At 40.4% G+C, this 26,797-nt stretch overlaps 2 protein-coding genes across 2 annotated transcripts in view; one reads left to right on the top strand and one right to left on the bottom strand.

Annotated features, from left to right (window-relative positions):
- Positions 1-1,545: 1,545 nt before the first annotated feature.
- Positions 1,546-26,709, bottom strand: MRPS5 (mitochondrial ribosomal protein S5). The gene is made up of 12 exons (XM_059079995.2): positions 26,184-26,709; positions 22,592-22,672; positions 20,787-20,924; positions 16,690-16,815; positions 14,649-14,882; positions 12,833-12,867; positions 11,191-11,281; positions 8,884-8,930; positions 8,353-8,410; positions 7,987-8,049; positions 4,562-4,698; positions 1,546-1,933 (listed from the first exon to the last, which is right to left on the bottom strand). Exons 1-12 carry the CDS (start codon positions 26,239-26,241, stop codon positions 1,709-1,711), a joined length of 1,293 nt encoding a protein of 430 aa, XP_058935978.1. The 5' UTR covers positions 26,242-26,709; the 3' UTR covers positions 1,546-1,708.
- The window catches only part of ZNF2 (zinc finger protein 2), a 45,213-nt gene continuing 44,915 nt past the window's right edge, over positions 26,500-26,797 (top strand). Inside the window, exon 1 of the mRNA XM_067007208.1 lies at positions 26,500-26,635. Within this exon, the coding sequence (XP_066863309.1) occupies positions 26,603-26,635 (33 nt within the window). The 5' untranslated portion in view covers positions 26,500-26,602. The remainder of the gene's footprint in view (positions 26,636-26,797) is intronic.

Here is a 26,797-nt window from a genome sequence, read left to right as displayed (position 1 = left end):
CATATGGAATTTCAAGGGACACCTGACTAGCCAAAACAATCTTGAAAAAGAAGAACAAAACGGAAAGACTCATACTTCCTCATTTCAAAATATCCAACAAAGGTATAGTCACCAAAACAGTGTGGTACTGGCATAAAGACAGACATGTAAACCAATGGAATAGAATAGAGAGCCCAGAAATAAACCTTTGTATATATGGTTGAATGATTTTTGACAAAGGTGCCAAGACCATTTAATGGGGAAAGGACAGTGTTTTCAACAAATGTTGCTGGGAAAACTGGATATCCACATGCAAAAGAATGAAGTTGATCTCTAACACCATACACAAAAACAAACTCAAAAGAAATCAAAGGCCTAAATGTAAGACCCAAAACTATAAAACTCTTAGAAGAAAACATAGGACAAAAACTTCACGACACTGGATTTAGCAATAATTACTTGTATAGAACACCAAAAATACAGGCAACAAAAGAAAAACAGACAAATTAGACTTCATGAAAATTTTAAAATTCTGTCTCTCTTCCATCTGGAAGTTCATCTGTATTCTTTATCATATCCTTTTATAATAAACTGGTAGGCAATAAATAAACTGTATTCCTAAGTTCTGTGAGCCACTCTAGCAAATTAATGAAACACAATGAGGGAGTCATGGGGACCTCTGATTTACAGCTGATGAGTCAGAAGCACAGGTGACAACTGGACTTGCAATTGGTGTGAAGTGGGGTGGGGGCAGCCTTGTGGGACTGAGCCTTTAACCAGTGGAATTTGATGTTACCTCCAGGTACACAGTGTCAGAATTGAGTTAAATTGTAGGACATGCAGCTGGTATTGCAGAGGACTGCTTGGTGAGGGGAAACCCCCCACACCTGCTGTCAGAAGTGCTGGGAGTGTGGTAGTGCTGTGAGAGTTAAGGAGACACACAGGAAGGGACCTTGGCTTTTCCCCACTCAAAATGATAAAAAAGGACTCTCGGAATATCAGGAAAGAAGAATTAATGAACTGAAAGAGCAAAAACATGGGTAAATACAATAGGCTATTTTTTTTTTCTTCTTTAGTTTTTTATATTATGTTTCATGGTTGAAGCAAAACTATAATGTTGTCTAATGTGGTTCTCAGTGTAGGCAGAGGAAATTTTAAAACAATTACAGAAACAGGTGGGGGTAAAGGGATTTAAAGGGAAGTAAGATTCCTATACTTCACTCAAACTGGTAAAAAGTCAACACCAGTAGACTGGTGATAAGTGATATAGGTATAACATAATACCTAGAGCAACCACTAAAACATCGATACAAAGAGGTTTACTAATAAAAAGGAGAATTTCTAGAGTCAAAAAGAACAAAGTTTGCCCATTTTCCTCTACTTTCTAGCTGTGTGACTACAGTCAAGTAACTATAGCTTGACTGCATATTATTTTTAATTAGGTCAGACTAGAAGCCCTGCCTCCCTAATTTGCTAGTTTAAATGAATATTTAAAGTAGTTTTTAACTAAGATATGTATGTAAAGTTCCTATCACAGTAATTGGTATATACGACATGCTCAATAAATTAAATCTATAATTATTTTTATTTGTAAATAAAGAAATGTAAGCTTGGCCTCTCCTTTAAAAAAAAAAAAAAAAAAAAAGTGACAATCCGAAGTGTGAAGGGTTGAGTCTCTCCCAGGTGCCAGAAGCAAGAGATGCCAGGCTGAGCCAGGCCAGAGGGAGGCCTAGGTGGCGGCTCTCTTTAAATTTGACCACACAGAGCGCTTCATACCCTGTGCGGCCCTCACTTCTTCCCAGTCCAGTTTGATATCTGGAACCTCATCTTCCGGCTCCGGATCCTTTCTCAAGGCCCCCTTGGGGGAGGCAACCACGATGGGCAGAGGGCCACATTCCTCCCGGAATTCCACAACGTGGAGACTCTTCTTATCAGCCAGCTGTTGATGGGTTTCCTGAGCACGACCAAATTGAGAACATGAGGTTAGGTCTATGAGGTGGGTCTCACATGGTCCACCCCTGATACTCATCTTGCATGGCCAAAACTGTTTGGTTGATTAAAATGTAGCAACTCTTGAAAATTCATTAACTGAGGGTGATTATTACAGCAGGAAACATGGCCCAGGTAATATGATATCAAGTTTATTTGCTTACTGAATTACTTAAGAGTGATTAAAAACAAGATTTTACTTAAAAAAAAAAACACAATAAACTTAAGTCTGTAACTTAAAGAGCAGGAACTTGCTGTGGCTAAACTATGGTGACCTGCTGTGGGCGGAATCATCTCAGCCTCATCTCCCCACCCCCAAGTGGGATAAAGGAAGGGCCTTGCCCTCTGGTCTCTTACCTTCCTAACCCTCCTGATCATGTGCCATACTGTGCCCAAAACTGAACCTGAACCTCATCGTGTCCCAGCTCTAGCTACCAATTTATAGGACATGCAGGGAGAGAAGATGTTAAGGATCCTCAAATATTTAGCACCAGACTGGGACAAACGACCTCATTTCTTCAACGATAAAAAAAATGCCAGGAAAAAAAAGAGGGGAACTTACAGATTAAAAGTGACTTAAAAGACAGCAAAGATTTAAAATGTATGGACCTTTTCTGCAACCCAATTCAAACAAATTGTATTAAAAAAAATTTTTTAGGGCTTCCCTGGTGGTGCAATGGTTAAGAATCCGCCTGGCAATGCAGGGGCCACAGGTTCAAGCCCTGGTCCCGAAAGATCCCACAAGTCGTGTAGCAACTAAGCCTGTGCACCACAACTACTGAGCCTGCCCACGTGCCACAACTACTGAAAGCTGCACACCTAGAGCCCGTGCCCCACAACAAGAGAAGCCACCCCAATGAGAAGCCTGTGCACCGCAGTGAAAAAGTTGCCCCCGCTCGACACAACTAGAGAAAGCCCGTACACAGCAATGAAGACCCAAAGCAGCCAAAAATAATTAATTTAAAAAAATTTTTTTAATCTGACAAATGGATACATTTCTATGAACACTGACTAGATGTTTGATATCTCATTACTGTTAATTTTTTAGGTATAATAGTAGTATTGTCGGGTCCTTTTTAATCCGTATCTTTTAGAGATACATGATAAAATATTTATGAGTGAAATCAACTGATATCTGAGATCTGGGTCAAAATGACTAGGGCTGGTTGGGGGTAGTTTAGAGAAACAAAACTGGCCACAAGCTGCGAACTGTTGATGCTGTATAAGAGAGCCATGGGGATTCATAACAGAAGGTAAGCCATAAACGTTGGAAAAAGGCGAATAAACTCAAAAGATGGCTTATTGATAGTAATTAAAATACCTAAAATACCATGAGAAATGTACAATCTCATATTTCCAGACTTTATGAGCAGCTTGTACTATTCTAATTCTATATACGTTTGAAATTAGAAAAAAGAGCTGATTCATAAAAAAAAAACCAACATAAAATAATTTAAATTGGAGTGTCTTATAATCAGTGGCATGTTGCTTACACTGGTGTCATTTTTTTTCTTTGAGTAGCACAATGCAACTTTTTATAGCTGATGGCATTTTAGAACAGGTCTACTTGACCATAAATATGACCTATCTAAAACAAATATCTTAGCTACATCAAACAATTAAACCTCTTAACAGTAAGTGTAAATTTAGAAGTGCTTTTGAAGGACGCTTTAGATAGTAGTAACACACACACACACACACGAACACAGCTGTTCAAAAAAGGTTTTTTAAGCAAAGCTTTTTCTTTCAATTAATTTTCCTATTTTAAACAGAGACGGCTACAATTATTCCATGATCACTTTATTCAGAAACAGCCATCGCACTCTGTCAGGAAGCCTGTCCAAGTCCTCAGCAAATGGAGGTCAGCAAATGTCTCTTGAACCTGGTTGTCTTTCGGCTCACCCAGCTCTGCTAAGGTCCACCCATCCTTTCAAGGGACGAGCCAGCCCCGCCGAGCTGGCAGAGAGGCAGCCCAGAAGCGGGGGGCCCCGTGCAGTGACAGCCCTTCCTCCCTACCACTGGAGTGATTGTGAGCCTCGCCGAGGCTGAGGAGGTGAGCTGGGCAGGGGCCCAGAGCTCCCATCTATGTGGAGAAATAACCTGAACTACTAATGTCCATATTCCTACTGATTCAGATGTCCCTCTGAACTACCTACACAGGTGACATGAAAACTGGCTGTGCTTCAGCTGAAGACCGCTCTCGAGTAGGGGTGCCCGAGGGGCTTCACCCCAGTTCCAAAGGAACGGACGAAATTAGGAAAGAGACTTTCTCTTTTTACTTTACATCTTTATGTTGTTGGAGCTTTAGAACAAGCAGGTATTCTTTCCATAATAAAACATTATAATTACTGGCTTTTAAAAATACTTAATTTTAAAACTTCAAAACACCCATGGAGTATTTTTTTTACACGATAATTCTCATGGACTAACTCATCAGCTGGATTAACTAACCTGATGCAGCCACAGACAACAAAGAATGCCCAGTCCTCAGGTGGCCCGAGAGCAACTCCAGGACAGCCCAGGAGATGGTGGTCTCAGAGCACACAAATGAAATACAAACTAGCCCTTCTGTTTCAGAGCCCAGGGAAGTTACCTGGCGGGAGAGCCCGTGGAAGAGGCCCCGGGTGAGGTTAAGCATGTTGATGGAGCCAGAGACCTTGGCATACATGTCTTTGATGCCAATGAGCCGGCAGATGGTGATGATGGCCCGGTGGCAGCGGAGGCCATAGCCTAGAAAGAGGAGAACAAGTCAAACACCTGCCCACTGCCCACGGTGCAGGCGGCATCACCTGCTGGCTTCGCACGGCTTCCAGCTCTGGGTTTAGGGGATGCTGGTTCACGTTCCGCCTTCACCACTTCCCAGCTGGGTGACACTTCACAACTTACTTAACTTCCACAATGACACTTATTTAAATGAGATGTTATAAGGATTAAAGAAATAATATATAAGTTTCTTAAACATATGGGCAAAAAACACAGGGCTTTTAAGATTAACAGATGCCTGAAGGTTCTTGGCACCCCATGTCCATGTTAACTAGGACTCGAGGGACACATCAAGGAGGGTTCTCACCCTCCTTGAATGCTCAGTTGCACTGAGCAGAGACATCCACTTCCTCCTGGAAAAACTCTTATAGCTTCGGTAACACACCCTCTCCCAGATTTCCTCCTAGCTACTGGCCCATCCTCACCTCCTTGCTGGCCTCTAAATCTTGGGTGGTTTCCCCTCCAGCCATTCGCCCTACTCTTTACCTGTAATCCCTTCCCTAGGGAGAGCTTTAAAAACACAAAGCAAACACATCACTCCCCATTTAACGCCCTTCACTTCCCACTGTCCCTTGAATTAAAATAAGTACAGTTGACCCTTGAACAGTGTGGAGGTTAGGGGAGCCGACCCTCCACACAGTGGAAAATCTGAGTCTAACTTATAGTCGGCCCTCCATGTCCTCAGTTTCTCCATATCCAAGGTCCCACATCCATGGATTCAACCAGCCACGGACCGTGAAGCACTGCAGTATTTAGAAAAAAAAAGCCAAGTATAAGTGGACCCGAGCAGTTCAAACCCATGCTGTTCAAGGGTCGACTGTAACAAAGAACTCCATGGCCTTCAAAGCCCTCTGTGACTGACACCTCACCAACTTCATCCAGAGACACCACCCTCCGCTTGCTGGCTTTCCCGCCACAAGGACTTTGCACTCAGTGTTTCCCTCAGCCTGCTCTCCCTGCATGACCCCTTCCTACCTTCAATGTCTCACTCAGATACGTCCTCCTCAGAGAGACCTTCCCTGACCACACTAGTGAAGGTGGCCTCCCTCCTCCCTCCCCTGCAAACCAGACCCTGATGGCTGCTTTCAAGCACTCAGCCGAACTTGTTATCCGATGTTTCCCCTCAGCAGAAGGCGAGTTCCATGAGAGCCAGGATATTGTTTGCTTACTGCTATATCCCCAGAGCCTAGATCAGCACCTGGCAAATGCAGGTGGGAATGATGCAGAGAAAAAGCCCAAATTTAGACTCTTAACATTCCGATTAACCAGGCATGGAACGCAGCACGTGCCTTAAAGGCAGGGCTGAAAAATACAGCTTTGATTAGAAGGCAGGGAAGATAAAAAAGGTAACTTCTGCAATTAAAATTGTAGCAGTCTTTCCAAAATCATTCAGATAAAGATGTATCCAAAGTAACATGTCTAACAAAAACATGACACAAGCCACAAATGTAAGCCATATATATGATTTTAAATTCTCTCACAGATATGTTTTTTAAAGTTTTTTTAAAAACAGGTAAAACTGATTTTAGTAATATATTTTATTAACCCAGTATGTCTAAAACATTATCATTTGAACATGTAATCAATACAGTAATATTTTTGAGATATTTCTTATTTATTTTTATACCAAGTCTTTGAAATCTGGTGGTATTTGACACTTACAGGGTCTCTCAGAAGCCACATTTCAAGTGCTCCATAGCCACACAGGCTGCAACAACCACATGGGACACACCTTAGCATAGGTCTAAACCTTAATGTCTAAGTGTTCAACTCAATACTTTTTCTAATAATAAGATAAATGGTTTTTATCTGGCATATGAATGATTCATTATGACTTTAAAGCAGAAGGCAAGTTCTGGTGCACTAATACAGTTGGTACCGTATTTGATTTTTTTTCCTCTTGGTTTATTTCCATGCCACAGCTCTAGCAAAGTTGTATGAGAAGCTTTGACATGAAAAATTTAAATACTGTTTAATATTTTATCTTCTGATCCAGACCTTCTACGTATACCTAGAGTTATATGAGATCATTTTTACTGTAGAACCACAGGTGAAACACAAATCAGAATGTTCAAGAATTCTACACCTCGAGACCACTGGGCATGACTGGCATAGCTCCATGACCCTGAACTCTGCCTGCTTGCTCTTTCCAAGACAGGAAGAAGGTCCATCTCTGGAACCTCAGAGCTCAGTGTAGCACCTGGTTCACAGAAGATGTTCAATCAATACTTGATGATGAGAATAAATGAGTGGAACTGAAAAAGCTATAAGAAAAGAACCATTTGGGACTTCCCTGGTGGCACAGTGGTTAAGAATACGCCTGCCAGGGACTTCCCTGGTGGCGCAGTGCTTGAGAATCCAATGCAGGGGACGCAGGTTCGATCTCTGGTCCGGGAAGATTCCACATGCTGTGGAGCAACTAAGCCCATGAGCCACAACTACTGAGCCTGCATGCCACAACTACTGAAGCCTGTGCGCCTAGAGCCGTGCTCTGCAACAACAGAAGCCACTGCAACGAGAAGCCCGCACACCGCAACGAAGAGTAGTCCCTGCTTGCCGCAACTAAAGAAAGCCCGCGTGCAGCAACGAAGACCAAACACAGCCAAAATAAATAAACAAATTTATTTAAAAAAAAAAAAAAAAAAGAATCTGCCTGCCAGTGCAGGGGAAATGGGTTCGATCCCCGGTCTGGGAAGATCCCACATGCCGCAGACCAATGAAGCCCGTGCTCCACAACTACTGAAGCCCGTGCTCCACAACTACTGAAGCCCGTGCACCACAACTACTGAAGCCCGTGCGCCTAGAGCCCATGCTCCGCGACAAGAGAAGCCACCACGACCAAGAGTAGCCCCCGCTTGCCGCAACTAGAGAAAGCCCACGCACAGAAAGAAAGAAAGAAAGAAAGAAAGAAAGAAAGAAAAAGAACCGCCTAGTAGCATCAATGAATTGTCTAGGAGTAACCAATGTTCCCACTACAAACCCAACTATTCACTCACTAAGTTACTGTTTCTTCTTCATTAAGTGCTCTTCCCACCTACAATCACCCCTGGAAGTGTTTGTAATCATGAGAGCCTGGGTAGGATGACTGCTTTTTATTTCCCCAAAAGCCTCAATCTTCTTAAATCTAACTTAGGCCTTTACATTTTGGTGTTTTCAAAATGAGTTCAGGTAAAGGTGAGCAAAAATAGAGGGCAGGATGAAATCGGTACAGTTTCTCTGCTTTATCTTCAACAAATTATGAGTTTTTTTAGTTACCTCTGGGTTGTTTCTTCATCTTGATATGCGTCCTTTTAAATGTTAAAGATATATCATGGTATACTGGAGAGTAAAAACATAAACACAAGAAGGGTTAGGGGTATAGCTTTAATGCCCTTGCAAATATCACAAAGCAACAAATACTACCCTAAGCAGCCACCACACGTTGGCCAAGGATGAGTAACAGACTCCGATTTCACTCATTACTAACCTTCTCAGGAAAGTTTGTTTCTACATTTTATATATTTATATGTAAGAATGCAGTAACAAGCAGGGAAACACAGAAACACCCACAGAGATATACTGCCACACATAAATGAAACAAGTATAATCCTGCAAATTTTAAAAGAAAAGATTAAAACTCACTTGTATGGTCTTCATAGCGTTCTATATAATGCAAATAGTGAACTGCCTTGTTCTTTGCCTGAAAGAAAGAAGGAAAATATTTTTCTTAAATCTATTGTTAGAATTTACATTTCTTCAGGGATTTCAAAAAATACCTTTTATAGAATATTTTATTATGGAAAATTTCAAATTTACACAAAAATTTCAGTATATACTTCTAAAAGCTAAGGATTTAATTTTAAAAAAACCCCTTAAGTATAACATCACTATCACACCAGAAAAAAAACCCAAAACAATTCCTTAATATCTTTGACAGTGTTCAAACGTTCCCTGTTGTCTCGTAATTTTGGTAAGCAATTACAAGTCTGATAAAAATGATGCAAGAATACATGCACTTCTGAAATTGCTTTTTCTGAGATAAGTAACCTTTGCCAGTAAGTATTTGACAGTAAGTAAGTAACCTTTGACAGTAAGTATTTTTTTGTGGTTCCCACAATGTCTAGCACATAGCTTATTGGTCTTTTACTGTTAATAAAGGGAAAATGTACATACTTTTCTGAAGGCATCTGCCCGTTCAGTGGCTTTCCCAATGGCAAAACCTTTAAAAGAAAAAGCAAAAATATGAAAAGGGGCATAAATTTGGCACATAATGTCTTTTACCACATTTCAAGTTTCAGTTCCTACATTTCACAGTAGTTCATCTTTCTTTTGCCCACAGAAAACCCGCTATCCAAAACAAATGACAAAGCATGAGGCTACAGAGATTTGCTTCTTTGTTTTGGGGCATTTTGGAAACACTGCATTTGAACGTACCTATGAAATTCAAGGTTAGATGCATAACATTACCTTTTATAAATTTCTAGATAAAACTACACTAAATAAAAAAACAAACGAAAAACCCAAAAAAACCCTAACCATGCTAAATTAATAAGGTAAATGGTTTTCACGAATTCTGAAAATAACCAGAACAGTTGAGAAAAAAACATACACTGCTATAGAGTAAAACCACGATTTCACTGGAACTTTCAAACGCAATTCAGATTTCAGTTAACCCGGAAATAAAAATCAATGATTCCTGAGTTTGTAAATGCTTAATCCTGTGAAATGAGGTTTACCACAAGTTAAGAAAATGTTTGCATTATTTGCTATCACCATTATTTATTTTGAAGAATGTATTTTGTTTTTAAATTATACACAGAAAAGTAACATAAGACACTACTGCTCCATGAGATATGCAAGACATCTGAGAAGCTGGGGCAAAAGAAGCTGTGGATTACAATTACTAGTTTAAAAAAACAAATTAAACCATATAAGTCCTTGAGGAATATATGGGTGAACTTACTCGCTATATAAAGCTTCTGTGATTTAAAAACTTTCATGTGGAAAAAAATTAAAACTAAGTCAAAATATATGATAGATAAAGGGCTAATGTCCTCAACATACAAAGAGGAAAATCAATGAGGAGAAAAATCGCCCAACAGAAAGTGGGTGAAACACATGAACTAACAGATCTCAAAAAGGAAATTATAATGGCCATCAGACGTGTAAAATGGTGTCCTAACTCTCATAACTGAAGAAATACAGATCGAAACTAAGAGTTATGTTTCATATCGTCACTTACTTACAATCAGTAAAGTCTGACTCTATCCAGGACTGGCAAGGGTGTGATGGTGCAGATAAAGATAAACGGATGCAGCCTTTTTGGGAGGGCAATCTGGCAGTACTCATCAACAATTCAAATGTATGTAACTTAGAGGCAGCAATTTCACTGCAAGAAATTTCCCCCATCGATATGCTTGCAAAAGTACAACATATGACACGTACAAGAAGCTCACTGTTTTTATAAGTAGTTTAAAAAAAAAAAGAAAAAAGTGTAAACAACATATTCAGCAGTAGGGAAAAGGTTACAAAAATTACGCTATCCATACAATGGAACACTATTCAATCAATACAAAAAAATGAGGGGGAATCCACTTATGCTAATATATAAATCTCTGGGTATAATACTAAGCAAGAAAAACAAGCTATAAAATTATGGATATAATATGACCCTTTGTATAAATTTTTTTTAAAGATACATGGTGATATTCGAACAAAGAATTTCTGAAAAGATATAAAAGTAACTGTTAATAGTGGTTTCCTTTGGCAACATACTATCTATAGGTATTACTTGTTTTGAAAGTGTCAGTATGGATTTAAATAGGCACTTTTCCATTTTTCTTTCCACTTTTCTTTCCCTTTTGAAATGTATTCATGTATACATTTCAAAGACAGATGTTCACTATGGAAACTTTAGAGAAAAGTATCAAGAAGAAAATTAAATGACTGGCAAACATACTAATTAAACATTTTTAATCTTTTCAGTGTATATCCTTCCATTCCTTAGTCTTTTCTTTGCATATAAACATACTTTTAAAAAATTGGGATTATATTACACAGTTCTATAAGAAGTGGGTTTTTTTTCTGTTCGTTTGACTTACCATTATTTTGTAAGTAATTTTCCATAATTCTTTAATGACTATAGACTATTACAATGTATAGCTATACTCTTCTTGTAACTGTGTCCCTATTGTGGAACATTTAGTGTCCCCCCCCACCTTGTTTTTCACTATTATACATAAACAATAGTGTCTTAAGCCTTTTAAAATACTCATTGTCTTCATGGAAAAAGGCAGATGTAGGAAGATCCTTCTTTTGCCTCTAAGGGATTATATGGGTTTACCACAAGGTTTGTGAGCCCAAGCCGCTGAAAGATTTAATTAGTCAAAAAAGCCTGAACCCGCTGACTCCACGGCTGAGCCCAGGCCACAGCTGTCCCTCCAGCACCAGCTCTTCGTATATGATCCCACCCCCATTCACCTGCAGCTCCTCTGCCATTCCCCACAGCAACCAGGACACGGACCGATCTCTTTCTTCCCTCTTTTGCTGTCATATTGAAAACATTCCTCACCTAAAAGAAAATGTTTCATAAATATTACATCTTAAGAAAATTCTGAAGTAGGGAACTGGAGTGACCTCCTCACACACACACAGGCACACGTGGTCAATACACACATCATCCCTCAATCCCACAAGCACCAACAGCACACTTTCTCCAACGGGAAACCTCCATCTGGACTGTTTCTTCAGAAGTAAAATGGAAGTAAGGCTTTCTCTTCTTATTTCACAGGCTTCTTAGAAAGTTTGACTGAGACAACTTTTAAAGGATTTGAAACTGTAAAACGCAATACACCCTATTTTAATGAACGCACCACAAGAAAGATAAAAAGTTGCCGATTAAACTCTGACATAGTTTATAATTAACTGATTATAAAAACAAATCCTTTGAATTCCCTGGAGGTCCAGTGGTTAGGACCTGGCGCTCTCACTGCTGGGGCCTGGTTCCATCCCTGGTCGGGGAACTAAGATATAACAAGCTGTGTGGAGCAGCCAAAAATCAATCAATCAGTCAATCAATTACATCCCAATATCAGAGATGTTGAAATATGAAAAAATGTGCATCTTAGAAATGATAAAATGCTATGTATAGAAATAATTAGCACAGGACTGGATCTCTATGGGTTAGGCTCAACTGAAAATAGAAAATTTGGAAATACCTCCTTATTATGAACTACAAGAAAATCTGCATTTTTTTGGAATATTTATAAATTTACCAAGAACTATGAAACTGTTAACTAAACTGCTTACATGGCAGCCCCTTTCCCATAATGTAAGAAAAGGGAGCTCAAGCGCACTCCTGTGGATAATCTTACAGGAAATCACCCACATAGACAAGAGTTCTTCAAAGGAATTAATTTCGAAAGGGTGTGAGCTAGGACCCAAAGACTTAAAATACTTGTAAATATTTCTTAAACTCTGTAATGCAACTGATATGGAAGAAACAATATACACATTCAATCACAAACTCAATACATGATTATTCCATATGGCATTTAACACTAAGTATGCAGCACTAGTTCAAAGGGAAGTTGACTATTTTAGGAAACACCCTGGAAAGAGTGATTGCAATTTACCTGATACAGGCCTCAGTTTCAAGGGCCTACAAGCAGCCCAGCAGATCATTTTCCCACCAAGAGCTGGACATACACAGTAACTCCAAGCTTTCTACCCTTCCCCATGGCTCCCCTCCATCTCTGCCCGCTGAACTGAGTGTCAGATACACCAAATTCAAGGAGAAATTGCTACTGCAACCTTTGCTTTAAGAAGGAGGAAATTTAAATGCAATCTCCAAATTCTGTTATCAACAATACCACTGAAGTTGGTTTGTCTTGAGACCTTAATGGGTGCCCCCCCCAAAGGGCAGCAGTCAGAAAAGCCAATATGATTGAGTAACTGAAATTAAAGTTTCATTATTTCCTTACCCAAAGCAGCTCTGTAGCTCAGAAAAAGTCATGCATCAAAGGCTTTTCCTTCTTGTTCCTCTTACCCTCTCCACCCACCCCGCTCCATCCATCCCAACTTCTCCGAAGGCTTAACTGGGTATTTAATTCAGCATGCCCACCTCAAGTATTCTGGTATCGAAATCATCATATGTTTCTGTAGGGAGAAAAGAAACAGGTATACAGATAAATGTGTCTATATAATTAGTGTATGAAAGTATTTTTTAACATAGGCACCATCACTGACTTTTAACTAAGAAAGAATCTCAGATATTTTGGTGCCACTAACAAAGCAACACCCTGGTCCTCCATCATCACCAGAAACTGTTCTTCCACTAAATTCATAAACTTGACCACTATCTTCCTGACTGCATCCTCCCATCTCTCCAGCTCTCACTCAGTGACTCAAAGGTGATGGTCCTTGGGGCTCCCCAGCACCTCCAGACTCTTGACCACTGTTCCCCTTGCCCATCACCCCCCTCTCTGGTCTTCCAGTCTCTCCCACTCAGTCAAGACACCACAGTCCAACACTTCCACCAGGTCCTGTGAATATCCTCAACTCCCTCACCTCTTCCCCTCTCCACCACACTATCCAGGATGGAATCAATGCAGCTGTCTGGGCACACCTGACCTGCCAGGTGCTGCTGTAGAGAGGTCAACGCATGGGACACACTTGGGCCACTAAAAACTCATGGTCTCCAATTCAGTCAAGTCCTCCCTGCTGCCTGCTGGCCTTTTACATCCGTTTAGTTAGGTCTCTCTCCTCTCACCACAGCAGCCATTTCAAACACTCTCTGTGTTCTTTTATTTTTATTGACTTTTTACTATAGAAAATTTACATTCATAGGCAAAAAAAAAAAAAAACCCCAAAAACCAGCAAAACGTGAGCTTATGTACCATTAGCTAGCTTCAACGATTATCAACCCACAGCCAATCTTCTTTCCTCTAAACTCTGTCCAAGTCCCACTCCACTGGATAATTTTGAAGCCCGTCCCAGATACCCTACCTTCTCATCAAAATATTCTGGTGGCCATGCTCATCCAGGCCCATCTCCTCCTCACAAACTAACTGAAGGCTCCGGAGAGACAGCATTCACACAGGTCCCACCCCCTCCTTCCACTACCAACAACACAGCTTACCTGACGCTGTTACGTGACGCTGTCCCCTGCCCTTTCTTCCATCACAAGTTCGTCCATTTATCTACACTCTAAATCTGGGCCCTCACTAGGGACTTAAGTTTATGGGTTTTTTCTCTCCCTCCCGTACCTTCATTCTCCCAGTGGAAGCATTCTGCTCAGTCCTAAGCATGCTGGCCTGAGTCTCTCCACCTCAAGCTCTCGTCTCCTCTTTGAGCCAAACTAAAGAAAGCAGCCGAACCCTTGTCTATTTCTTCATCTCCTATTCATTGACAAGAATGAATATTTCAGATGATTTTTACTTCTTTACGTACTCAGGAAGCAGTGGGGAGATGACTTTGTTTTCTAATTTAGTCTGACATATGCTGTCAACTTTTATTGCCTGTGTACTTTTATGAGGCTTAATGACAAGTACTTGGTTTCTTCTGTTATCAAAATAGCACTCCCAAGCCATGCTGCTCCATACCCCATGACCCATAGCGTTAGGGAAGCTGCTTCCCATAGATGACTTACACACAGCCATAATGCACACCACCATGTTCAAATGCTCTGAGAAGCCACACAATAAAGACACCAGAACCCAGTGCTTTGCCCCCTATTTGTGGAATACTTCTTGGCTTAGAGGCCTCTAGTGCTCCATAAAATACATTTGGGTAGTAATGTGAAATTATTTCAATGATGCTCAAATCCTTTTTAGGAAGAAGGCAATCTAAACAGACGAGTAAATAAAATCGTATCAAAGAATTCCAGAAACAGGAGTGCTCTCTCTGTCACAATGTAAGCAAAACCAGGACTCTGCTACCTCCACTGGGACCAGGGTCAGGGGGGCCAAGACTGACGCCTCCCCATGTGTTTCCGCTCCATCCTCGCTCCCGTTTAACCTTCATCTTCCTCTTCCAGTCCCACTCTTCTCTCTGCCGGACCATATCCGCCTCTACCTTCTCCTGCTCTTCCTTGCTTCTTTGGGAAATGGTCTGCACAGCTCCATTTCTCATAAGAGGGACATTCAGACCAGGCCATAGGAAGCCACAACGCCCTAAAGGTTTAAAAACATACATAAATAAGAATTTTTTCAAAGCATTCATTTCTTGAGTATTAAAATGCCAGGCAATGTGTATGCAGATAATGATACCACTGGTGGGAGCTTAAGCTAACATCATCACTCTACAGGCCACTTGGCACTGTTCGTTAAAATTTTAAACATACCTACCGTAACAGCTAGTAATTCCACTTACTGGTATTGCCTAGAAAAACACCCCATGCAGGTATGAGGCATATGTGAGCTTGGACAAGGATGTCCACTGAAGTGTTATTTGTAAAGGCAAAATAACAGAAACAATCTAAATGTCCAGCAATATTGGAACAGTAAAATGAACTATGGCATATCCAACCTATGAAATACTCTGTACTAAATTCAAAGAATAAGGTAGCACTATAGGCTCTGATATAGAACAATTTCCAAGACCTATTATTGAGTGGAAAAAAGCAAATTATAAGACAATATGTACCATATGACATAATCTAATTTTTTTAAAAGAAAATATATACTCCTTTTAGGGTATTTATATATATAAAAGCATTCAAAAATGTCAGAAGGAAACACATCAAAATGAAATCAGTGGTTTCCTTAGGGGAGGCAGCTGGGATTGGGGGAGATAAAAAAGGCATCAAGGGGGACTTTAGGTGTCTCTATTTTTTTTATTGAGAATTTTTTTTAATTGAGAAAGTATACATATATGATTGTTTAAAATGTAAAATAAACAAATAAATTAAAAAGCTATAAGGTAAGTCATGGAGAAAAACATCCAAGTAGACATGCAACAGCTACAGGTGCAGTGAAAGGTGTTGTCTTTACATCCAAAAGGCTATTACTATAAAGATAATTTGTCAGCAACCACAGTTAAAGAATGTTGATTCAAGTATACTATTTTTATTCTTTAAAAAACACAAGTATAAACAATCATGTGTTCCAGAGTTGGCAAAGTAATAAGGCCCACAATCCAAATCTACCCCACCACTTATTTTATTTTTTTTTAAATAAATTTATTTATTTATTTATTTATGGCTGCGTTGGGTCTTTGTTGCTGCGCTTGGATTTCCTCTAGTTGTGGCGAGCAGGGGCTACTCTTTGTTGCGGTGCTTGGGCTTCTTATTCCGGTGGCTTCTCTTGCTGTGGAGCATGGGTTCTAGGTGCGCAGGCTTCAGCAGTTATGGCTCGTGGGCTCTAGAGCACAGGCTCAGTAGTTGTGGCACACGGGCTTAGCTGCTCTGCAGCATGTGGGATCTTCCCGGACCAGGGCTCAAACCGGTGTTCCCTGCATTGGCAGGCGGATTCTTAACCACTGCCCCACCAGGGAAGCCCTAGCCCACCACTTATTTTTGTAAATAAAGTTTTACTGGAACACAGGTATGCCCATTCAGTTATGTATTGTCTATGACTGTTCTTGTGCTACAACAGCAGAGTTGAATAGTTGGAACAGAGACCATGTGGCAAATAAGCCTAAAAAAGTATTTACTACCTGGCCCTTCAGAGAGAAAGTTAAGCCAGTTATCCAGTTATTCCACCTTCTACCTCTGAATCTTAAATTCTTTGAGGATAGGGACCTTTGCAGCAGATGCCACACAAGGGCACTTAAGGCTTGTTGAATGAATAACTAATCCCTTTCTATGGGATTTTCCTTTCCCTGAATCATGGGGCAATAAGACATTTGGCTGGACCCTAAAATCATAGAACCTAATACCCTTCATGAGAAATGTTTTATGCTTCTAGTCTGTAAAATATCTATAAAATTTTGGACAAAAATCTTAGAAAGCACATTAGCTATTTTTATAAATAAGTTTACCTTCACCGATGTTCTGACCCCTGTTCAAATCCTTTCTTTTCTTTTTCTTAGTTCTTTTGCCTCTTCCTTTTCTTGTTCCGGCACCAGTCTCTGCTAAGGCACCTTTCCACAGCTCATCTGCTGTCACTGTAAAGAAACAGGTTTTAAAAAATTGCTTCAAGCAATGGTCTACGGTCTATTGATTTATTGCTGTTGAATACAAAAGGCTGGAAGAAGTCGGGTCACATGTCATAACAGCAATGAACGCAAAATTAAAACATTCTTTGCACACATCACATGGTTACATTTGGAAAGCCCAAGAGGAAGCGATTCTACTCCTTTTTCAGAATATGGCCTTTCCCCACAAAAGACAACCATATTTCAATCCCTGTTACTTTCCAGTAGATTTGTTTCCCAGACATTTTAATTATTATTATTATTTTTTTTGGTGGTACGCGGGCCTCTCACTGTTGTGGCCTCTCCCGTTGCGGAGCACAGGCTCCGGACGCGCAGGCTCAGCGGCCACGGCTCACAGGCCCGGCCGCTCCGCGGCATGTGGGATCTTCCCGGACCGGGGCACGAACCCGTGTCCCCGGCATCGGCAGGCGGATTCTCAACCACTGCGCCACCAGGGAAGCCCTCCCAGACATTTTAACAACTGTGTGACCAGCCTCTTCCCTGCCCTCTTGCCTCCATTATAACTATTGAGATAATCAGTAACTAGACTTCCAAAATACAGATCTCTTAGCCCAAAGTACCAACACTGCAATTTGAACCCAAAAATCTTAATAATTTGGATTGTTTGCTCTATTCTGTAAATGCCCTAAACATCTCTGTATATCCTTCAAAATGAGATGCCCAAATTCACCTTCAACTCTAATTATAGCCTAACTAATACTTGCGAAAGAATGAGTATGTAGAGGTCTGATAGTTAATACCTGCATGTGTATGTGTGTATTTCTTAAATCATCATTGTTGTCTTTTTCTTTATATATAGTCCCTGACACTGCTGATTTATTTACATTTGTGAATTTCTAGTGTCCCCAGATCTTTTTCTATCATACATTGCAAGCAGTATTTTCCCCTTTGTACTTGTGGAATATTCAGATTCTTTACATTTGACCACTTCTGAATTTATTGGTATAGCTATGTCGTTTATTAGATTTAAATTGTCTTCACAAGGACTTCTACCTTTCACAGTATCACCAATTGATTTTATGACCACAGATTGTTCCATTACCAATTTAATAAAGAATCAGAGCCATACAAATGTTGTACTAGTCAAAAATCTAAGATATATATATCTACATGCCTGAAATAGTAAACATATTCTAGAATTCAAATGAGTATCTTCATTCCCCTCTTCTGAGCCCTTAGGCTTTAAAAGTTCTACCATACCAAGGGGGGAAGTGGGGGGTGGGTGGGATGAATTGGGAGACTGCGATTGACATATACACACTATATATACACTACTGATACTATGCATAAAACAGATAACTAATAAGAACCTACTGTATAGCTCAAGGAACTCTACTCAATGCTCTGTGGGGACCTTTACAGGAAGGAAATCCCAAAAAGAGGGGATATATATTATACATATAGCTGATTCATTTTGCTGTACAACAGAAACTAATACAACATTGTAAAGCAACTCTACTTCAGTAAAAATAATAAAAATAAAAATGAAAGTTCTACCTGCTAGCTTCCTGAAAGGCCTTATACCTTGATCCTTTGGGTAGATAACATGAAAAGGGAAAAATGCTTTGGATTTATAATATTTTTAATGCTTTATAGCTATACAGTACCCTGTTTTTAAAATTACAAACGTATTATTACAGATGATCTGCATAACTGAAGCTCACAAAAGTAAGTAAGCTTCCACATCACATGCTGCTTTGTGTATCCCTGATCAAAGCAAAGGGTTAACTTCAAACTTTAGACTGACACTGATTCTTTTAAAAGAACCACAGGTTTGAAATAAAGTTACCAACCTCAAACTAAACTCTCACTAAAGCCTGATTTTCTTTCCTAATTGCTTAAAAATGATGGTATCTATAAATGCCATCAAAAACTTGAAAGTTCACAGTGAGAGCACTTTTAATGGAGGCATAAGGAGGTCAAGCAATTACAGTTTCTCTTAGAATCAGAATAAGCAAATCACTCATTAAGACTAAAAGGGATTCGATTTTGAAAGAAATGATATTAAGACAAAGATTTAAAAGACTCCACCATTTAATGGTGGACCCTCTATAGCAGAGGGATAGATTTACAAATAGAATGTTAAACATTTTTAGGAAATCTTAATGAGTTTTGGAAAAATTATTGTTTTTTTAATTTCTTGGAAGATATTTAGAAAGTCAAAGACTATTTCCTATTAAAGCAGCAAAAACTAGCCCCATGTTGGTTTCAACTGAGTTCACCCCCACCCCGCCCTGACTTGGGAGCAATAAACTCATAAGGGTACAGAGTCCTATGACTGAGGAAGAAGGGAGGCTAATGGAGAGTCAGAGGCAGATGTGAGGGGTCTCAGAGGGCAAGGGGCACCTCTAGAACAAGAAGAGTTAGAGAAAAGGCCTTTCAGGGCAGGGAAAAGACTATTTTTAAAAAGGCCTGTAAGTCTGATATACACCTGCCCGACACCCCCCAACCACCACCATCAAAGCACAAAGTCAGCTCTTAGAAAACAATGGGGCTGGGCGCACCAAGGAAGAGCCTCATGGCTCCAACTCTACCCACCTCTCTTTTCTCTTTACACCAAAATCCTCTAATACAAGGAAGACTGTGTTACTTGCAATTCCCCATCATCTGGTCCTTTTTTCTGCATAGCTACACGAATGACCTGGTAGGTCATTATTTAATTTAATCTAAATTAAAGTGATCTGTACCCACACAATGAAATATTCTACGGTTATGACACTGCACTGGAGAAGCCCATGTACTGTCATGGGAAAATGTATAGCGTACTGCTGCATGAAAAAAAGCAGCAAATCCAGGATTTCAGGGTAGTAGGATTACAAGTGATTTTTTGCTTTTTGATTCTGTATTCACCAAATAGTCTAAAATGAATTGCCTTTATAATCCTAATTTCTTTTAATTTGCCTAATACTGAATTTTGGATTCAATCTCCATTTATTACAAGCTAATTTCAGTTCAGACTGGACTCTCAAATACTATCTCAGATAGGAGTAATCTTAGTAAAACAACATCTACTTAAAATTAATTTTTCCTGATTAGTCCTATCTCCTCAACTAAAGTGCAACTGTAAACAGATTTCGAGTATATTCTTGGTGTGAATCTAAATCAGCGGGGATTTGGGCCACAATTCCATCCTGGAATTCCAGGGATTCCACAGGTCCTTTAGACCTCAGGTGCCCCAAATGAGGGGATTAAAGTAAACTAGTACTCCCAAAAGTGTGTATAGTACAATACAACTGGTAGCATGTGAGATAATTCTAGGAGGTACACGGAGGAACATTTTTATTTTAATAGCACAGGCATACCTCGGAGATATTGTGGGTTTGGTTCCAGACCACTGCGACGAAGCAAATATCACAATAAAGTGAATCACACAAATTTTTTGGTTTCCCAGTGCATATAAAAGTTATGTTTATACTATACTGCAGTCTTAAGCATGCAATAGCATTATGTCTAAAACAACAATATATAGACTTTAATTTTAAAAATATTCAAAAAAATAAAATAAAAAATACTCTACTACTAAAAAATGCTAATCTTCAGCCAGTCATAGTAGCAATATCAAAGACCACTGATCACATATCACCGTATCAAATATAATAATAACTAAAAAGTTTGAGATATTGCAAGAATTACCAAAATATGACACAGAGACAACACACAAATGCTGTTGGAAAAAATGGTGCAGATAGATTTGTTCAACACAGGGTCGCCACAAACCTTAAATATATAAAAAATGCAATATCCACAAAGCACAATAAAGTGAAGCGCAATAAAATGAGGTATACCTGTACATCGTATATTAATCTCTAAAGTGTTAATTCATTTAAGGAGGAAAAAGAAAAAGAAGAAAAATGAAGATACAAAAGCACCTTTTATTTTCCTGTTTCATGAAATGGGAAGTTTGTGGCCAGTCTACGTACATTTAGTGAAGAAACTATAGAATCTATACTGTTGGCCCATCAAGTTACTGGGAGAAGAAATACGGCACTGTGTCTGTAGCGCATGGGTCAAGCTGATAAAATGACGGTTGTCTCTGGTTCCTGGAGATGACAAAGAGCCTGCAGGTAGATGGAATAAAACTTTGTTAGATGCTCCACACCTACTGAGAAACACTGCCAGCACCAAAAAATTAACTGTTATTAATAAAAATAAGTCACTAAAATCCTGAACTTTTAAGAATCATATTTTGAGGACAGTCTTTCTTTAAAAAATAAAACTTCTGGAGGCTGGCTCAGATGACATATTGAGGTCTCTCTGGACCTATTAGCTTACTTTGTAAATTACTCAATTAAAAGCAAATAGAAAATACTGGCTTTTCATTTTAAATAAATTCAGATCTTCAATAATCATTCTAAATCCCATTATGTTGGACACATTTTAGTTTTTCTTGTAACCTTCTCAATCTTCAACAAAATATCAAGTGCACATGAATTTATTCTTGTAGTTTAGCACTACAATCCTTGACATACTTTAAGAGTGTAAAAATCACTACCATCAAATTTAGAATTCTTTAATCTTTTTCAAAAGACCAAAATACTATTCACAAATAATAATGCAGTTAGCCTACAAAGGTCCAACTGTCAAAAGTAGAAAGAAATCAACTTCAGAGTTCAGAAATAATCTCTTTTAATGTACTGTGGCTACAACTGAGTTTGCTCAAATTGCATTGTGCTTTTTAAAACAGGAGGAGGCAGCAGCTCATGCTAAATCACATTTGAAGTTCAATTACAGATTATCATCCACCAATGATCAATTAACCATTTTGCTCTGATCCTCTGAATGCTCATTACTTTTGGACCATGAAGTCTCCGTCTCAGGAATAGCATGGAGTCCACAGAGGGCCAAGCCCAGGAAGCTCCCCTGGGTGGACTTCTTCAAAGACAGAGTCTGCCCTTGAAGATTTCACTTCAGTGTTTAACAGTTTTCACCATGAAGAATTTCTTCCTTCTAATTTAAATCTCTTCTATTAAATCAAACTGGTTAAGTAGTGATGTGTTTCAGGGATTTTAGAAAAATTATTGCTATTTCTGACCAATCTGTTGCAGCCTTTAGGAAAATACTGCAATGGGTACAAAGAATACAAAATAATTTTTTAAAAACAAGGCAATTACTAACTCCAGGAAAAAGAAAATGTTGTAGGAGAAAGGAAACGTAATAAGAGAATACAGTTGACCCTTAAATAGTGCGAGGGTGATGGGCACTGATCCCCCCGCCAGTTAAAAATCCATGTATAACATATAGTTGGCCTTCCCTATCTGCGATTCCACATCCTTGGATTCCACCAACCTCGAATTGCATGGTACTGTAGTACTTATTTCTTGAAAAAAATCCACGTATAAGTGGACCCGTGCAGTTCAAACCCGTCCTGGTCGTACAGGGTCAACAGTACTACCTAGCTCAAGCTGTGAAGAACATATGCATAACTGCCTATAGATTCGACCAAAACTGTGCTTCCAACTATGCTCAGAAAAAGCAGGGATGAGGATTAACCAAGATAACACACTATTAACCTGACACAGTCATTACTCAATAAATCATGGCTATTATTTTTTAAAGTCTTGAATTATAACAGCTGTAATCATTAAAAATTTGAGAAATACTCTTTAGACCGTATCCATTTCTATTAGAAAGAATGTACTTCATTCCTTTACATTTAAAAAAACTACATAAAGTACTCTTAACACTAGCTCTTAAAAGAAACGGTAGTTAGATAAATAAATCTCACCATTGCTGGGAACAGTCTTCAATGCCAAAATGGAAGCTGTTGGAAAGCTGTTTAGGTAAAGTTGCCTGGACCATAAATGACCTATAAATTTAAAAAAAAAAAAAAAAAAAGATCCATTTCTACATGAAAAGGAACATTTTTTAACACCTAAAGAATAGTATTATCTATAGAATAAAAGAACCAAGACAAGTAAATGAGTAATTTCTGGGCTCCATGACCACTTGCCCAAGCAAATGAAATCACATCACATCAGCTCCTTCACTCTCACATCTGACCTGTTACCAAGCCCTACAGATTCTCCTCAAAAATCAATCCACCTCTCAGCTGCACACCCTCCTACAGTCTCACTGCCCCTCTTTGTTCAGGCTCCATCCCTCAGCCACATGGTAAGGACAGTCTCCTGTTGACAGGCTCCTAACACGTCTCCAGTCTGCCTCCAGTCTCTCTCCCTCTAATTCACCATCTGCTGTCAAGCAGGCCCTTCTCCCTCTCTTTTTTTTTCTTATTTTTATTTTTGCTTATTTCAAACTCCTAATTTACCCCCCTCCCTTTCCCTTTGGTAACAGGCAGGCCTTTCTAAAACTACAAGTCTAGTCACCGCACAGCCCTGATATATCATTCTTTGGCTCCCTACTATCTGCAGAATAAATTCAAAACTCCTCAGCATCTGCAGGGCTGCGACTTGGCCCCAACCTTCCACGTCAGCCTCATCTCCACCGCTCTCCTCTCCATCCCCCTCTGGCCACACCAGACTCTCAGTCAGTCTGGAACACACTCAGCTCTTGAATCCTTTAGTGTGTCTCTGACAGGTTCTCCTGGTTTGCCTGAAACACCACCTCTCGGTGAAGGCTCCCCAATTCCCACAGCACTCTGCTCCCCTCTTTCATCAGGAGCCCCTGCAGCGCCAGGCTGTCACCGTACAGTGTACCACTTCACAAAGTACAGTACTTCAGAGCAGGCTCTAACAGCATCCACTGGACACTAATTTTTGAAAAGGGCGCCAAGAAAAACCAGTGGAGAAAGAATAATCTTTCCAACGAACGATGCTGGGACAACTGAGTATCCACATGCAAAAAGAATGAAGTTGGAGCCCTACTTATACCATACATAAAACTTAACTCAAAATGGATCAAAGATCTAAAGGTAAGAGAAAAAACTATAAAACCTTTAGAATAAAACATAAGGGTAAATAATTACGACCTTGGATTTTGCAATGGTTTCTCAGATATGACACTAAAAGCATAAGCAACAAAAACCAAAAATAGGTAAATCAGACATTATCCAAATTTAAAACTTTTGTGTTTCAAAGAACACTATCAAGAAAATGAAAAGACAACACACAGAGGGGGAGAAAATTTTACAAATCATTTATCTGACAAGGGACTTGTATCTGGAAAATAGAAAGAACTCTTACAATTCACTAATAAAAAGACAGCCCAGTTTAAAAATGGATATAGATTAGAATAGACGTTTCTCCAAAGAACATATAGAAATGGCCAATAAGCACAAAAAAAGTCATTCATTAGCCATCAGGGAAATGCAAATCAAAACCACAAATTGATAGGGCTTCCCTGGTGGCGCAGTGGTTGAGAATCCGCCTGCCGATGCAGGAGACACGGGTTCGTGCCCTGGTCCGGGAAGATCCCACATGCCGCGGAGCAACTAAGCCCGTGAGCCATGGCCGCTAGGCCTGCGTGTCCGGAGCCTGTGCTCCGCAACGGGAGAGGCCACAACAGTGAGAGGCCCGCATACCGCAAAAAAAAAAAAAAAAACAACCACAAATTGATACCCCTTCACACCCACTAGGATGACTACAGTCAAAAAGACAGAAAATAACAAGTGTTGACAAGGATGTGGAGAAATAAAAATCCTCATGCTGGTGGGAATGTAAAAAGGTGCAGCTACTTTAGACAACAGTCTAGCAGTTCCTCAAAAAGTGAAACATGGAGTCACCATTTGATCCAGCAATTCCTCTCCAAGGTGTATACACATGAGAAATGAAAATATATGTAGTACATACAAAAACACTGCACACAAATATTTACAGCCATATTAGGCATAATAGCCAAAAGGTACAAACAACCCAAATGCTCAACAGATAAACAAAATGTGGTATATACACACAACAGAATATTATTCAGCCATAAAAAGGAATTAGGTACTGATTTATGCTACAACATGGACAAATCTGGAAAACATTATACTAAGTGAAAGAAGCCAGTCACAAAAGATCACATATTACTCGATTCCATTTATATGAAATATCCAGAACATGCAAACTATAGAGAAAAAAGGAGATTAGTGGTTGCCCAGGGCTGGGGTCTGGGGGGATGCTAGCTAAAAGAGTGCAGGGTTCCTTTTTGGGGTGATGAAAATGTTCTAAAATTGACTGTGGTGATGATTACACAGCCCTGTGAATACACTAAAAACCACCGAACTGTATACTTTAAGAAGATGAATCCTGTGGTATGTAAATTACATCCCAATAAAGCCACTACCAAAAAAAGTTTATACACTAGGAAAAAAAAAGGAAAGAAAGAAAGAGGCTCTGGAGCCAGGTGATGTGGGTGCAAAAACCTGACATCCTCCCAGTCTAACCTTGAACAGGTTTCTCAACCTCTGTGTGCCTTAATTCCCTCATCTGTAAAATGGGAATAATAAAGGCATCTATCTCATAAAGGCATTGTGAAGATGAAGCAAGGAAAAAAGCATAAAGAGTTTAAGACAGTCCCTGCTACACATAAGAGCTCATGAAAGAAAGCTACACGTGCTAGGTGCTATTTGATCGGGGCTTTGGAAAAGGAGGAGGTGGTCACAACATAAACAAAAGATAAAAATGCTCAGATCAGATTTTCCGACAAACGATTGCAGGTCAAGTTTCCCAACAAAATGAGTTACAAAAAAGAACTTTTCAATTTTTACAGATCTTTGGATTTCGGAATTATGAATGCTGGATTGTGGGTTTACACTAAAATAGTGAGAATAGAGATCAAATTAATTACGAAGTGGTTCCTAGAGATAAACATCAGGCTGGAGGATAGCAGATTGCCTTTCCTCGGGCTGCAAACAACCAACTAGGGGTGGGGGAGGGCAATAACAGCAAAACTACTGACATTCCAAATATCCTTCTTTTTAATAAAGGGCACTGATCAGCCCGGAATCTAAAATAACTGACACTAATCCTATCCAACTCAAGCTAGACGTCAGCCTATTTCCCTTTCGAGCTTCGCTGGCCATCCACGTCGAACCCCACATCAACATCACCAAATGAACCTGTGAATCACGCCCTCGGGGAAGGCGATCCTTGCCTGCCACTACCCTGCCCCTTTTAACCGAGTATGCACGAGCGGCCTGGTGAACTGGAAGAGACTTTGGACCGCATCCAGTCCACCCTCACTTTACAGACCCGGGCCCTGCGACCCAGAGAGGATGCGGACGCGCGCAAGGTCACACAGCAGGTCCCAGCGGGACAAGAGCCGGGAGGCCGGGGCCGCGGCTTCTCGCTTCTTTCCACCCGGGTGTCTGCAGGCCCCGGGCGAACCCCCACTCCCGCCCCGCTCAGAGACCCTGCTCCCAGCGTCCTGGCTCTCACCCGATGACGCGCCACACAGCACAGGGAGAATTCCCGCGGCTCGAACCGTCGCCGCCATGGTGGACACCCACGAGCGCCTCAGCCCGGGCAGCCTTCCCACCGCCTGCCGCAACTGCTCCTAGTCCAACGGCCGGACCTCGGCCCGAGACTGAATTTCCGAGGCCAGGGGGCCGCGCCGCAGCGCAGGCCCGAGTGAGGGGTTGTCTGGACGGGAAGCAAAGTGGGATGAGTCCGGCGCAGCCTCGGACAGCCCCCGAGAGGGTCCTCGCGTTAAGACCCCGGGGCGGGGCTTGGGCTGGCTACCGGTGTGGGCGGGGCTGGCTCACGGTGTTCTCTTCAGAGACCCGGCGGCCCCGTCAGTATCTTCAGGGCGGCGGGATCGCGAGCCGGTGACATCCTCCTCCTTCGGAACGGAGCTGATGCTGCGGACTCTTCCCAACCAGAAGTGCGAGGTACAGACGAGCACGGAGAGGGTCTCTGTGAAGGTTCGAGGGGAAATAAAATAAGAGAATTAAAAAGCTATTCATACCCAACTCCAGCAAAGCTCTGGATGGTTGTTTTGGGAGAAGCATTGAGGGGAATGAAGATAAATCCATATCCGGAGTGTCTGTTCC

The sequence above is a fragment of the Kogia breviceps genome, chromosome 11 (genome assembly GCF_026419965.1).
Source record: "Kogia breviceps isolate mKogBre1 chromosome 11, mKogBre1 haplotype 1, whole genome shotgun sequence".
Taxonomy (NCBI): Eukaryota; Metazoa; Chordata; class Mammalia; order Artiodactyla; family Physeteridae; genus Kogia; species Kogia breviceps.
This window is presented reverse-complemented; position numbering and strand designations above follow the sequence as displayed.

Excerpts from the sequence above, each read along its gene's own strand:
- MRPS5 (XM_059079995.2), bottom strand. The coding sequence starts at position 26,241 with ATGGCGGCGACGGTTCGAGCCGCGGGAATTCTCCCTGTGCTGTGTGGC. Across the intron at positions 22,673-26,183 it reads GCTGTGTGGCGCGTCATCGG|GTCATTTATGGTCCAGGCAA; the intron begins GTGAGAGCCAGG and ends TTAAATTTATAG. Across the intron at positions 14,883-16,689 it reads GGGTCAGAACATCGGTGAAG|GGCGTTGTGGCTTCCTATGG; the intron begins GTAAACTTATTT and ends TTAAACCTTTAG.